Genomic DNA, 15,438 nt, shown 5'->3' with positions numbered 1-15,438 from the left:
CACATATTGTTACAGTGCAGCACCTGATTCGCTAAGCAGGAGATGGTACTTTAATGTCGCCCCTTAGTGTGTGTGGACTGCACCATTTCTCCCCCCACTCTTCCTTTCTGATACCACTGGCTTTTGCCTACAGTAAAAAAATATTCCATGATCCATACTTTTGTGGTTGTAATTATATATGGATGGCAACTATAATTTTGTCAGTGATTATATTATAAATTATATTTAAAGAAAAACATCTGAAATTACATTTCTGTAACCATATTACATAATCATTTTACATATAGTTCTTACAGGGACATGCAGACCATTTTAATTTATTATTCTGTTAACACTATTGCAACTTTGACCATGCAAAAAGAATGTGGGTTTTTTAGTTTCATTTTCGTAGCAGCTTTCCCTACCTATGTTATTTCCAGTGCTCTTCAGTAAAACACAAAAACTGCTCTGTCAAAACAATTTCATTTAATGTACACATGCAAGTTGTGTCATATTTAAGGGAAACAACAATTAAATAAAACACGCTCACTGTAAAAGTGCTAAAAAAACATTTTATGGAGAGAATTTAAAAGTAATATATAAAATGTGTTCTATTGTAGATAAATCCTACAATAATTGATACTACCATATTGAGTGCATGTGCCATGTTTCATGTTTTTAAGTAAACCAAAAATGCATACAACTGGGCAAAACCATGCTGCACTGCAGGTGAGGCAGATGTAATATGTGCAGAGAGATTTAGATTTAGGTGGGGAGTTTTCAAACTGAAATCTAAATTGCTGTATAAAAATATAGTGGGCTACATGCAAAAGCAGCCATTATTTACCCTTCATAGAAAAACTATAAGTGTATATTCTCCCCATGCATGGCAATATGGTTCACGAAACAAATTTACTTCCTTGTTTTACTTTACTTACAAACATGAATCATAGGAATACATTGCTGCCAAACATATTTCCATTACTGTTTTTGATGAGCAGCACCATGCTAATTAGTTTCTCTCTATTTTTTTCCTTTAAACTGTGAATGGAATATTATTTTGAGGCATAGATATTCTATTTTTTTGATGTTGTGAGTAAGTACGTGAGCTACTGTAGACATAAAGTGCTTATACTATGCAAATGCTGTCAATACAGTTAAGATAAAACTTGGTCATTTTAAAATATTTTCCATCAATTATATTTCCAGGAAATAATTGTAAACACACATTTTACACCTCTCAAACATAGAAACTTTTCTTAAAAATAAACATATTTCTTTATTCAATAAAATGAATTTAACATTTAAGGTCTGATTAATTTTTATAAACAGTATATCTGTTGGAAAGGCTTATGCATGTTGGCGTTCACATCTGGTGTTCATTGCCTCCTGAGTTCTAATTTAAATTGCCTTTAAGCTGACAAAATTGTATTTTTGACAAAATTAAAACCGATAAGGCAAAAACAAAGTTAGACATTTCACAGGAGTCCGTGATAGTAACAAGGTCTTCCACAGCCTTGTATGGATTACAACAATGCATGTAGCTTTTGGCTGACTAGAGCACTGTAGCATATTAAGTGATTTTATAAAGAAGAGAAAAAGAGATTAATAATCATGGGTGATTTCCCCTCCCTAAATAAAATGAAAACTCATATGATTAAATTTAAAAAAGGATCAAATCAAGTTTACATAACAAATTAAATGCAATGGTAAATAAAGAAAATATAAAAAACATTTACTTTTCCATTAAAAATTCTCTATGATCTATGTTACTGCAAAGCAATAAATACAGACCAGGTATCTTTTTGTTTGACAGACATTTAAGTTAGTTAAAAGTTAAACAATCAGACCATCTTGTAGTGTAACCAAGCATGCTGCCATTGGGTTGGCGGGGGCAAAAGGAATAAAAAGTGAGCTCTGCTGGTTTTCTTAAAAAAATAAGAGTCCTTGGAATCTTGCATACTGTACTTCCCTTGATTGACAATGAAGTTTGAAGATCATTGATGTATAATACTAACAAAAGCCAATAAAAGGAATGTTGCTCCTTATCCAGTATTTTGTTCAAGCATTCCAAAACAAAGGGAAAATTTTAAAATAAAAATCATTCTAAACCTATACTTAAAAGGAAAGAAAAAACTCCTATCTATACATCAGTCTATTCATTAAAAAAATCTAACTAGACAAATTTCATTGACATATAAAACAAAGTCAAAAATGTAATGGCAAGAGACATGGGTAAAACAGGAAGACACCGATGCTACAAATAAATTGCAAAAATATGTACAAGACCCTGTTTTTCCTCAAATTTCAACGATTGTAATGCATGTTTAACAGCAGCAGTCGAGGATGAAGTTCCAGGCACAAGACCAGACTGCATTATCCACTTCCAACTGTGAGGCGGGGGGCTGCTGTGCCCCTACCATTCCTGTCACCAGATGACACTAGATATACTTGTCTCCCTTGGCAAAAGCGGCAAAATAGCACTGTTTGTATGGGCTTCTTCGGGGTGCTCCCTGCTTGTTTTTGTTTGTGGCCGCTGTCCATTAATTAGTGTCATAGGTATGTTGCAATAAGTATGCTGATTACCTATTGAGGTAAGAGGCAGGGTGCCAGTAGGAGGTACATCATATTCATAGCTTCTATAATAGTGTTTCTGCCGCATTTGTGTATGGTAAGTGTTATGAAAGGTAGAACGAATATCAGGATGGGTAGGAGCTAGAGCAGTAGAAGTGGCAGCAGCCATAGAGATTGCTGAAACTGTCTGCAGTTCGCCAAATGGTCCCTGCTCGCTGACATCTAAAACCTGCTCATGTGTGATGGGTTCTATTCTTTTAAAAGGCATTTCATATTGTAAACGTTTCCAGAATTTTGAATTCAATTTGTTGCATTTTGGCCCATGCCATTTGATAACCGTGAGAAGCTTAATGGTGTGTTTTAGAGTTTCCACCTCTTGGTAATTCATAATACCACGTAACTCACTGCATTCAATCAATATCACTTTGATTTCTCCAGTGACCAACATGTTCCGGAGTCTGGTCTCTAATTCAAATATACTCCAGCCTCTTCTTACTACATACGTGGGAGTCATGACAATGATAAGCCTTTTACTTTGGTCCACACATCTTGCCACATCTTCAATGTAAGCTAATAAGTATAAAAAAAAAATACATGTAAGGAGTAAAAAAAAAAAAATGCATGTATAATACAATTATATACTGCACTAATGTTCAATCTGCATTGATTTAATCAGTTATAATTTAAGGCAATTCAATTTAAATGATAATTGAGGATTGTACTTAATTTACCAGATATTGATAAATACATAAAATCTTGTAAATTGTATCCTTAAAAATTATACTTTGTATAGTAATTTGTATTAATGAGGCACTGGGGATAAATTATCTCATAGTTTATCAAAGCAGCTCACATCCTTTTCAATAGAATGCCTTCTTGGTAGATAAATGCTCCATCTGCATGATATATATATATATATATATATATATATATATATATATATATATATATATATATATATATATATATATTCACTACTAAAACACAGATATGCAGAAACTGCACTGACATATTACATACTGCATCTACAAAAAAGTATCGCACATGTACATGCTATTATGCAGTGTGGATGGTCAAGTGGAGTGTAATATACAGATGGAGTGCCTCTCAGCCAGTGCTGGGGCTTGCCAGAATGCCCCCCCCCCCTGGTGAGATGGCTCTCCATCTGACTGGGACATGCAAACATCCCACAGGCATGTGCGTCCCAGTTTCCAGGTGACGGGAGACACAAACCCTGCCTGTCTCCCTGGGCAGGGTTAGGGGGGATGTGGGGAGGTGGGGGCGATTAGCAGGGATCCGTTGGAAGGGGATGCACGCGCATCTCGTGCGTGTCCCCTTCTGGTGGCTGGCGCTTGGCGATCCGACCACCAGACCTCCACTGGATGAAGTGTGCAATGAAAAGTTGTCAGTGATATAAATGACATTCAGTCAATGTACAGTATTTCCATTTTTCCTCCAAAAACTCAGGTCTGACCGAGGTTTCTGTACTTGGTTCCAACCTGGATCAGACCCAGCACAACAATTGAACTTTGATGAAAGTGGTGCCGCTAAGCCCAGGACTTTTGGAAGGAGATACTACTGTTTATGTTACATTGTTTACTGTATGTTACATTGTGGTTCAATGTAGGCTAATACTGTACCTGTAATGTACATTTTCATGAAATATGTACAGTACAGTGTCAATAATGTGATATCATATTTCTGAGGTTATGATCCCTGGGTACCTTATACAGTATGTGATTGTCTGATGTATTTGGTCTGTGCTTGGTGTGTAAACCAGTGTATATACTACAACTATGTCCATATTGTTAAAGTAGTTTAGATGTTAAATTATGGGGATTCCAAGAGTTACTTGAAAGCATAGTTGAGGCCAGGAACTGTGTTTACAATGTGATCAGGCTATCTTAGGTATGCAGATACTGCCTCCATAGGTGTAGCCTAGAAGTCTAGAGGAGATAAGGTGACATCTCCCAGAACCATTAAAATTTCACAGACATGATCTCTGTAATACCCCTTTTACACCAAAAACCCTGGTCGGACCCTGGTCTTTGAACACTGGAGTTTCCAGGGTCTGACCCTGCTTTATACCCCATTCACACAGCACTTCGACCTGGGTCGGACCTGAGTCCGCACCACTTACACTGAACCTGGGTCAGCCCTTCCTTTCCTTGTGGATGTCATTAAAATTTACCCATGGTAGTTTATCTGAGGCAGATTTAGGGAGGAGCTCATGGCCAAGCACTCGTTACCTATGCTTAAATATATTATTATTGATCACATGCCCAGTAATATCCGACGAGGCAACCATGCATTAAAATTGTTAAGATGTGAGGCTCAGTGGATCCACAGAGGGTTAAATGAGTCTGCTGGACTCCACTGTTTCATTTAGCTATGGTACTCAGGTTACAATTATTATTATTTTTTGAGTCAAACACAGAATGGTCTTGTCATTCTGTTCGGCAAGTCATCTTTGATGTCATTTCTTGATGCCAATTAGGTATGTTGACTTTTTTGTTAGTGTCGACAAGTATTACCTGTATTGATTGTCTATTTCTTGTGGTCCCCCTGTAAATATGTATTCATTGTAGATGATGAGGTAACTACTTTGCATAAGCTATTGTGAGGGGGTAGAGGGGGAAAGCTGTCCCCGGGTGCTGGGAGGAGGGGGGTCCCTGCGGCAACTGAGGGGAGGGGTACCCGTCAGCCTGAGGTCGGAGCCGGAGGGGATGATGTGTGCCGCCGCCGCTGCTGCTGTACCTCCCCCCATGCAGCTGCGAAGTTCCTGCGGCGAATGGACAGTCAGTGGCGGGGGTCCCTCTGGCGCATGGGAACTTGTACTACAGTAGTTCCCATGCGCCAGAGGGACCCCCGATGCTTACTGTCCATTCGCCGCAGGAACTTCATGGCTGCGGGGGGAGGTACAGCAGCAGTGGCGCACATCATCCCCTCCGGCTCCGACCTCAGGCTGACAGGTACCCCCCCTCCCCTCAACAGCCGCAGGGACCCCCCTCCTTCCACAGCACCTGGGGACAGCTTCCCCAGCGCTGCACACTGTGGACCCACTGCGGGTGCCTGGACCCGCAGCGGGACCATTTACACCGGCCTTTACACGGGTCCTATGCGGGTTCTTCCCAGGTCAGGACCTGGGTAGAGGACCCGTGTAAATGGACACGGATATACCCCATTTACACTGCCGATGATCCGTGTCTGACCCGCCGCTGACCCAGATTTTTCAGCGGTGTAAAAGGGGTAAAAGTAAGTTCCCATTCCACCTCCACAGGTGATACTCAGGACATAACCCAATTTCCATGCCATTGTTCCTTTGCTTCCCTTTGTTGCTTTCTGGACTCTCCCAGACCTTTCAGTGCCAGACTCAGCATGTGGGCAGCAGGAGGAGGACAGATGTGGATGCTAACAGGTACAGGGCTGATTAAGAAGCCCACCAATCAGGACACTTTGCAAGTTCACTAAGTGAGCACAGCCTGATTGAAGTTTACAAGGTTTTAAAGGAGCTTGCACAAGTCAGTACCTCATATTAGTTACTGACCTGGGCTAAAGGGTAATACTCTTCCTTGGTACATTGTGGAATGCATTTTTGCTTAATTGCTTTTGCTTAAATCATGTGTGGAATTGGTTTACAACTGTAAATATTCAAGGACTGCCTGTTTGGACTGCTACCTGGATTTTTTATGTGCTATATTTATCTCTTGTTCCTGTGTTATATCTATATCTGTGTCATGAAAAATAAACCATTATATTGGTTTCATCTGCCCGGTGCCTGGGTAATTAAAAGAACCTGTATTGTCACACACTAGTTGCATCAACTGTGCTGCAATGCATACATATTGTGGAAAAGCTAAGCCTGAGTACATCTGTAATGTGTCTTCCATGGCTGCTTCACCTTTTGTGGGTAGAATTTATAACCATGGAAGTAATTTTGATTGTTATTATTTCTAGAAATTTTCTCCTATCCTGAATGAAATTTGGGCATTAACACATATCCCCAAATAAATCTAACAAATTCACCTATATTAAATGGTTAAAATTCCCATGCTATAAAGTACTAGACATGTGTTGTTATAAGTTTTTACAGAGCAAGATTATAAATTCACATTTTCCGACTGTATCATCAAACTAAAATCAACTGGAAAAAACAAACCTTACTGATTTACTTACTTCCTGTTGGGATTAGATCTCTGTCAGGAATGAACAGTTTGTAACCATAGTGTTTTTCAAGCATATCAGGTAAAATTTCCAGTGCAAATCTTTCTTCTTCTCCGGTCTCCTGATTCCATTGATCTGGGTCCACTTTTGTATATGATAAATAAGCATCAAAATCTTTGTTATCTGAAATAAAAAAAATAAAAAAAATGTTAAAGAGCAAATACAATTTTAACAGTTAAAAACAGTGGAAAATAATCTGCACTGTTTTTAAATCCATTTCAACAACATGTAATATAACAATATAGTACATTCTATAGTATATCTACTGTACAGTATATAGCTTCTTATGTACAGGAGAATTTCTAATTGTCAGTACTTTTGCACACATTGGGAAGGGGGGAAAGTATCAGACCTTCTGACGAGAACAAATGGAGAAATTGGCCATAAGTAGCCAAATACAAGAGTACTGGTATATACTTTGACATTTTGGACTCAGACCCATGCTATCAACTCAAATCAATGGTTCACAATTGGCCAATTTTCCAATCTAAAAAAACAAATGTTTGGGAATCCAGGACATTTGCATATTAAAAATCCCCAATTTGTGCAGCCTGATAATATTTTAGTTGGGATCAGCAAATCCTGGAAACCGAGCAAGTTAGATTTCCCGGATACCCTGACTCAGACCTTGTGGAATCGATAAATTGCGACAATCCATCAGTAATGTACAGTATAAGCCCTATTATACTCACTCTTGTACAAAATCATTTGTGTTGCTACTGTAGCTTTTGATACAGATTTGCAGCAGGACCTTGAGAAGGAAAGACTTTAGTACTCTAGATGTCAGCATATGATTGGTTGTAAGATGCTTGCATATAATGAAATAATATTGTGCTCTAGAAAATGGTAATAGTTACATATTTTAATGTATTCAGTAAGCAGCAATGTCAACTAATAAAAGCATCAATTTACATTTTTTTATTCCAGTAAAATAGTTATTAAAGGAAACGTCTCTAATTAATTTTGTAATAATACTGTACAGTATGTTGATTATAATGAATTATTTTCATTAAGTAGTTTACGCATATTAGTAAATTATTTGATTAAATTAGAGGGACAAACATTTGAAGTACTCTAAAGAAATAATTATTAATTAACGTTTAGTGACAGCAAGAACTAATTTCCTAAAATAAGAGGTTAGACATTGTTGCCATTTATTGGGGGTGTTTTTTGTAGTGTAGAACATACAGCTAAATCGATTTCAAGAGTAATGAAATGTTACCCTTTTTTAATACTCTCTAGAGAACATTATGCGTTGACTATGCAGAATATCAATTGCTCATAAAAGAAGCCTTATTGAATATTCTACTGGGCGCCAAAACTAATTCTATATTCATTCAGTGCTGAAATCAGCTATTTACCAGTGTGTCTTCTTTTTCTTTTTATTTTCTATTTTCTTTACTAGCAATTGATAAAGAGGATTCTGTGAAATAAACAGTGTCCTTTGATTTTGAGTAAAAAAGAACATTCATATTTTGTACCATAGGTTTTATCAATAGAAATCCAGCACTGCCAGAGTTTTGAAATAATAGGTTTCTCTAATAGAATACAATATATTTATAGCGGATGAAGGCTACATATTTTAACTTCCATAAATATTTAGCTTCCTATAAAATATGTACAGTTTTGCTTTTGAACTTGCAAATAAAAGTTGTACTATTTTGTTTAGAAATCCACAGGAGCTTGCGCCATTAACTTGCACTTCTCTAGAAGTCATACATACAACCAAACACCATGCAACTGATGTACTTAGCAGGATACTAAAAGGACGATGACTTCTTATACATGCAGAGTAAACTAAAGTACTGTTGCGAATCACTACCAGCCAGCAAGCTAAAAAGGCCAACAGTGTGAGGTAGAGAATCACTGTGGATTTCTAAACAGCACCTTCTGGAGTTTAGAATTTTAATAAGGTAAAAGATTCATGGGATGTGAACTTACTTAACTGTTTGTTAGTCCTTGACAATACAGAAAGAACACTTGACATGACTTAGTAATGCTTGCCACAATTTATTAAACATAACAAAGGATAATAACATATACAGGCGTAGCCCCGCTCATCCCAGCCATGATGCATAGGTGAAGCAACTATTGTTGCAAATGTCCCCATAGAAATGCATTGGTGATCACACAGACCAGTGTTTCTCGTGTGTATGCATAGCTGCGTTGATGAGCGCAGCCTCATCTGTATCTGCATGCAGCTTTGTATATGGTGGCATTTAGCAAATCTTATCAAATGATACATTTAGGAAACATATATATCTTTACATATCTATTGTGATTTTGAGTCAACTGGACCTTCCTCAATGTGGCCAATTTATTTGAGTGTTTATTTAAGGAAACTGGACCGCAAGAAAGGGAATGCACACAAGAGACTGTGACTCATGCATGTGCTGCCGTCACACCTTTTTCAGACTGATATTTTGGTCGCAGCATAAAGTGGGTGAACAAGCAATGAGAGCTCCATATGTGAATGTATATAGTGATCAGTGTAATACACCTGCCTGAAGATGTGCATATACTGTAGCAGCATAGCATTCCATTTGAAAAATATTTGCATTCCAACTAAACCTGCATACAGAGCTGTGTGTCATTTAGAACCTGAATGACATTACCTCTGATTGAGCAGCTTGCCAATAAAAGTGTTGTGCAATCATTTTTGCATGCTGTTGTGCTAATGGAATAGACAACAGGTGGAAATTATAGGCAATTAGCAAGACACTGCCAATAAAGGAGTTGTTCTGCAGGTGGTGACCACAGACCACTTCTCAGTACTATGCTTTCTAAGTGATGTTTTGGTCACTTTTGAAATCTGATGGTGCTTTCACTCTAGTATTAGCATGATACAGAGTCTACAACCCACATAAGTGGCTCAGTTAGTGCAGCTCATACAGGCACATTAATGTGAGCTGTAGCAAGAAAGTTTACTGTGTATGTCAGCATAGTGTCCAGAGCATGTAGGTGCTACCAGGAGACCCGTACATCAGGAGATGAGAAGGAGGGCAACAACCCAGCAGCAGGACCACTACCTCTGCCTTTGTGCAAGGAGGAACAGGAGGAGCACTGCCAGAGCCCTGCAAAATGACCTCCAGCAGGCCACAAATGTGCATGTGTTTACTCAACTGATCAGAAACAGACTCCATGAGGGTGGTATGAGGGCCCAACTTCCACAGGTTGGTGTTGTGCTTACAGCCCAACACCGTGCAGGACGTTTGATATTTGCCAGAGAACACCAAAATTGGCAAATTCGCCACTGGCGCCCTATGCTCTTCACAGATGAAAGCAGGTTCACACTGAGCACATGACAGACATAACAGAGTCTGGAGATGCCAAGGAAAGCATTCTCCTGCCTGCAACATCCTCCATCATGACTGTGGGCAGTGGGTCATTAATGGTGTGAGGTGGCGTTTCTTTTGGGAGCTACACAGCCCTCCATGTGCTCGTCAGAGGTAGCCTGACTGCCATTAAGTACCAAGATGAGATCCTCAGATCCCTTGTGAGAACATATGCTTGTGCGGTTGGACCTGGGATCCTCCTAATGCAAGACAATGCTAGACTTCATGTGGCTGGAGTGTGTCAGCAGTTCCTGCGAGACAAAGGCATTGATGCTATAGACTGGCCCGCCCATTCCCCAGACCTGAATCCAATTGAGCACATCTGGGACATCATGTCTCACTCCATCCACCAACGCCATGTTGCACCACAGACTGCCCAGGAGTTGGCAGATGCTTTAGTCCAGGTCTGGGAGGAGATCCCTTAGGAGACCATCCACCACCTCATCAGGAGCATGCCCAGGCATTCTAGGGATGTCATACAGGCATGTGGAGGCCATACACACACTACTGAGCCTCATTTTGACTTGTTTTAAGGACATTACATCAAAGTTGGATCAGCCTATAGTGTATTTTTCCACTTTAATTTTGAGCGGGATTCAAAATCCAGACCTCCATGGGTCAATAAATGTGATAAATTTTGTGTGATTTAGTTGTCAGCACATTCAAATATGTAAAGAACAAAGTATTTAATAAGAATATTTCATTCATTTAGATCTAGGATGTGTTATGTTAGTGTTCCCTTTATTTTTTTGAGCAGTGTATATATATATATATATATATATATATATATATCTTAATAAACATCAATGAGCACAAATAGACGTCAATAGTAGAAACTGAGCTTAATTAAATTAAGTCTAAGGTTCCAACATTTGATCATTCCACGGAGCTACTGTATGTCAGTAAAAGCTAACCATTATACCATCCGTGCTGCTTCATTTACAATATCCAAATGGGATGAAGTCAGCATCCCATCTGAATGCTCACAGGTTGATTGGCCCTTATGTTGCATTGGGTAAGAGATGAGAAACATATCCTCTAATTTAACACCACATTGGCTAATTGAAATTGGAGGATTCAAATGAACATCTAGGAAGGCATTAGGAGTACCGTTTGATGTCTCTTTGCCAATTTACTTGTGTACAGTATAGAGCACTGTACAGTTTACAGACAATTCAGATAATTAGTGATAAGGCAATGAATTTAAGGTTTGCCGGATAGCTCTGCAAAAAATTGTTACATACTTAAAAGTTAAATACAGAAAATAGCTATACGTTATAAGCACAACCGAAGATACTGTCATTGAGTGTTGTAAATGTTAGAATACATTTGTTCTCTGTGCTGTAAAATTCTGGTCAGCAATACGTTAAAAGGATGCTGCAGTGAAGCTCTTTTATCTGTTACAACTGCTAGCATAGAAAAGCTTTCACTCAGCTCTACAGAAAATATAAAATACTATTGTCATTTTTATGTACTGACATTTTAAGCAATTGGTTTAGAGGGAGTATTCAATGTGAGATTGCGACTGACGGAATATCCTAACAGTCTGAACCCCAGGCCATTTTCGTCCAATGTTCAATTCAATGTTCCTCCTCTCGAATGGCAAAAAGTGGGCACGTCGGTAAAAACAGCAGTGAATTAGACAATCCACAGCCGTTTCTGTCAAAACAGATCCGACTTGTTTTAAAGTCGGATCTGTTTTGTTGAAATCCACCTTCAATGCTATCAGAAACTGCAGCATTGAATAGGTGGTGGGCTCTATTTCCCCTGTCGGAAATAGCGCCCGACATCGAATACCACCCTTAATGTGCATATATAAATCGGGTCTTACCTCCATCAAGTTCCTCAGTGCCGAAGTGGTTCCGATAGAAAAGCATGAGTTCAATCTTGTAACACTTGTATATGGTAACCAGAAACACAAGTAATAGAAGTATCGCTCCAAGACCCCCGGCAAGTTCAACAGTGTACATAAGTTCTGAAAAAGAAAAATGTATATTATATAATAATAAAAGTAATAAAAGGAACCAACTCTGTGGAATGTCCTCCCAAGCACAATAAGACTCTCCCCCAGTCTCCGAACCTATAAACGTTCCCTGAAAACTCATCTCTTCAGGCAAGCTTATCAAATTCCAGAACCAGTCACGGAACCTTGCATTCTGGTGGAATCGATGCAATAAAGAATACAGTATCTATCCTTATGTATCAATGCCTATTTCCCTATAGATTGTAAGGTTGCGAGCAGGCCCCTCCTACCTTTTGACTGTCTGTAAATACCCTGTTTGTTGTATTACTGCCTCCTTTTGTAAAGCGCATTGAAATATCCCGCAGTATATAAGAAACTGTTAATAAACAATAAAATAAATAACTCATGCTTGCAATATATGGTCTATAAAAGCTGAAATGGTTACTACCATATTTTTAAATGTCATTCTAGCTACAGATACATATGTATTTAAAATAATTGTCAGATTTAAATGAAACTGATTGACTATATTATTGCAATCCCATGTTTAATATGTGACAACATAACTTTATAGTCATAACTACAACTATTACAGCATATTGAAGTTAACAATATCTAAAAAGACAGAAAGCAAGCCTGAAGCACAAATAAATGTGGCCTATATTTGTAACATTATACCAATATATTTTACTCTACATAGCATATTAAGATAGCAGTAATTGTGATTGCACTTTATTAATTCCTTCTTAGGGGAGGTTAGTAAATATACTACTAAGTAGAATAAGTTCAGAAAGGGTCAGGGGTGGACAGGCTCTAGCCATATCCCTCCCTCCTTGCAGCCTATCACTAACCATACACCTCCCATTTTGACTCTAGCTCTAACCATGCACCCCCTCACAGATTAGCCCTAACCATACACCTCCCACAGCCAAGCGCTAACCATACACCCCCCAAATATATATTGCATTTAGTAAATTAGTGAGTCTACTGTGAATGCAAAGGAATCTTCCTGATGGATTCTATCTCCTTGGGAAGTATTGTGGTATATTTATTCTAGTAGCCTTGAGCACCTTGAAACATTTCTCAGTTTACTCTACCAGCAAAACATAGCTGGCTTCTGGTGTAGTAAGTCCCACAAAAATGTTAATCTTTCAAAGGGGCTTTCAGTTTACTGTGGCTTCATACTGGCCACCCAGCAATTACAGATGGAGCGCCGTTCATTCTTGCAGGGGTTAGCAGTGGATTTGCCAGCTGCTGGAAGGGGATGTGCATGCATGAGATGCGTGTGCGTCCCCTTACTAGCTTCCAGCCAGTCCTCACTGCTTCACCATTGGAGATGGGCAGGGTTCGCATCCTCTGCCGCCCGGAAACTTGGACGCGTGTGCGTGTGGGACTCTTGCATGTCCCAGTCAGATGGAGCACCGGCTCACCAGCAGGGGCATTCTAGCGAGCCCCAGCGCTGACTGAGAGGCGCTCCATCTGTACCCAGCATTTTTAAGAGCTGTCTCATTTTGCTGGGTGCAGCCTGACCCTAATTCACACCACCCACAAATTACCAGGTTTAAGCTTTTCATCCTGGAAATTTGCTGAAAAATCTGGGTTTTTCTGGGGTGTAAAAGGGTGAACACACGTCTTAAATCCTGGAACTCCGACCCTGGTCGAGAGCAGGGTTGGAGTGCCCGAGTTTGAGACCTGTGTTGACCCTTTCACACCAAAGAAAAACCCAGGTTTTTCAGCAAATTCCCGGGTTGAAAAGTTTTAACCCAGTAATTTGCTCCTGGTGTGAAAGGGTAATTGGAACATGTAAAATTACCTAAGGATGGTCTGGCCTTTTTCAGCCATAGCCAGACATTTTGATATTGACACAATTATTGGGTTTCAAGAAGTTTGCTGCTTCAGTATTTTTAGACTTTTTGTCAGATGGTAATATGATATACTGAAGTATAATTACAAGCATGTCATAAGTGTCAAAAGCTTTTATTGACAATAACATTGAGTCAATATTTCCAGAGTTTACCCTTCTTTTTAAAGACCTCTGCAATCATCACTGGCATGCTGTCAATCAACTTCTGGGCCACATACTGACTGATGGCCCCCTCATTCTTTCCTAATCAATTCTTGGAGTTTGACAAAATTGTAGTTTTTGTTTGCCCATCCACCTCTTGAGGAGTGACCACAAATTCTCAATGAGAGAGAGGTCTGTGGAGTTTCCTGGACATGGACCCAAACTTCCCAGAGCCACTTCATTATCACTTCTGCCTTATTGCAAGGTGATCCACCAATGCATTTTTCTTCACCAAACTGTTGGGAGAAGTTGCTCTTGGAGGATGTTTTGGAACCATTCTTTATTAATGGCTGTGTTCATAGGCAAAATTGCCAGTGAGCCCACTCCTTTGGCTGAGAAGCAACCCCACACCTGAATGGTCTCAGGATGCTTTACTGTTGGCAAGATACCGGACTCATGGTGGAGCTCACCTTTCCTTCTCCAGACAAGTGTTTTTCCAGATGCCCGAAACAATCTGAAAGGGGATTCACCAGATAATATAACTTTACCACAGTCCTCAACAGTCCAATCCCTGTAAATGTTAAAAAATATCAGTCTGTCCCTGTTGTTTTTCCTAGAGAGAAGTGGCTTCTTCGGTGCCTTTCTTGACACCAGGACATCCTCCAAAAAGTCTTTACCTCAATGTGCAGCAGAAAGAATCACACCTGCCTGCTGCCATTCCCGAGCAAGCTCTGAACTGGCGATTCCCCGATCCCACAGGTGAATCGACTTTAGGAGACGTCCAGTTCTTGAAATGAACAGCAATTCATCTGATCACTCTTCATGACATTATGGAGTGTATGCAAATTGACATCATAAAAAATGAGGCAGGAAACTTTGTGAAAATTAATATTTGTTAAAGTCATTATTATATCTTACAAACATCTACGATTGACTGTATTACATACAATGAAACTTCATATTTGGAAAGCGCGGAAACTAAGTGACCTTTACTTTTGTGATCCCCATTGTTCTGCTCTCACTACACATAAGAAGCCATAAAAGAAAACATACATTGTGATGTACAGTATTTGTGAAACATAGTATTACATTAAGTGATGGGAGAGGCAGTTAGGGAGGAGGATGAGGGGGTGCTTATGATTATAGAGGTTATTTATAATGCTGGTAAGAATTAATGAAGATTGCAGATTAGTGGAGATGAGGGATGTAATAAAAGTTAATAAGGATAGAATTAATGAGGTTAGTGCATATATCTGATTACAGTGATGGGATTTAATGATAATGCTGATTACAGTAAATGATAATGTACTTCATATAAGTGTTAGTGATACTGAAAGGGGTTAATGATGATAGAGGTA

General features: G+C 39.1%; 1 protein-coding gene across 1 annotated transcript in view; it reads right to left on the bottom strand.

Annotated features, from left to right (window-relative positions):
* Positions 1-411: 411 nt before the first annotated feature.
* The window catches only part of IL1RAPL1 (interleukin 1 receptor accessory protein like 1), a 1,364,460-nt gene continuing 1,349,433 nt past the window's right edge, over positions 412-15,438 (bottom strand). Inside the window, exons 9-11 of the mRNA XM_083172527.1 lie at positions 11,944-12,087; positions 6,730-6,900; positions 412-3,123 (exon numbers count right to left, since the gene is read on the bottom strand). Coding sequence (XP_083028653.1) covers positions 2,408-3,123; positions 6,730-6,900; positions 11,944-12,087 — 1,031 coding nt within the window. The 3' untranslated portion in view covers positions 412-2,407. The remainder of the gene's footprint in view (positions 3,124-6,729; positions 6,901-11,943; positions 12,088-15,438) is intronic.

Source organism: Crinia signifera, chromosome 2 (genome assembly GCF_055691185.1).
Source record: "Crinia signifera chromosome 2, ASM5569118v1, whole genome shotgun sequence".
Lineage (NCBI taxonomy): Eukaryota > Metazoa > Chordata > Amphibia > Anura > Myobatrachidae > Crinia > Crinia signifera.
This window is presented reverse-complemented; position numbering and strand designations above follow the sequence as displayed.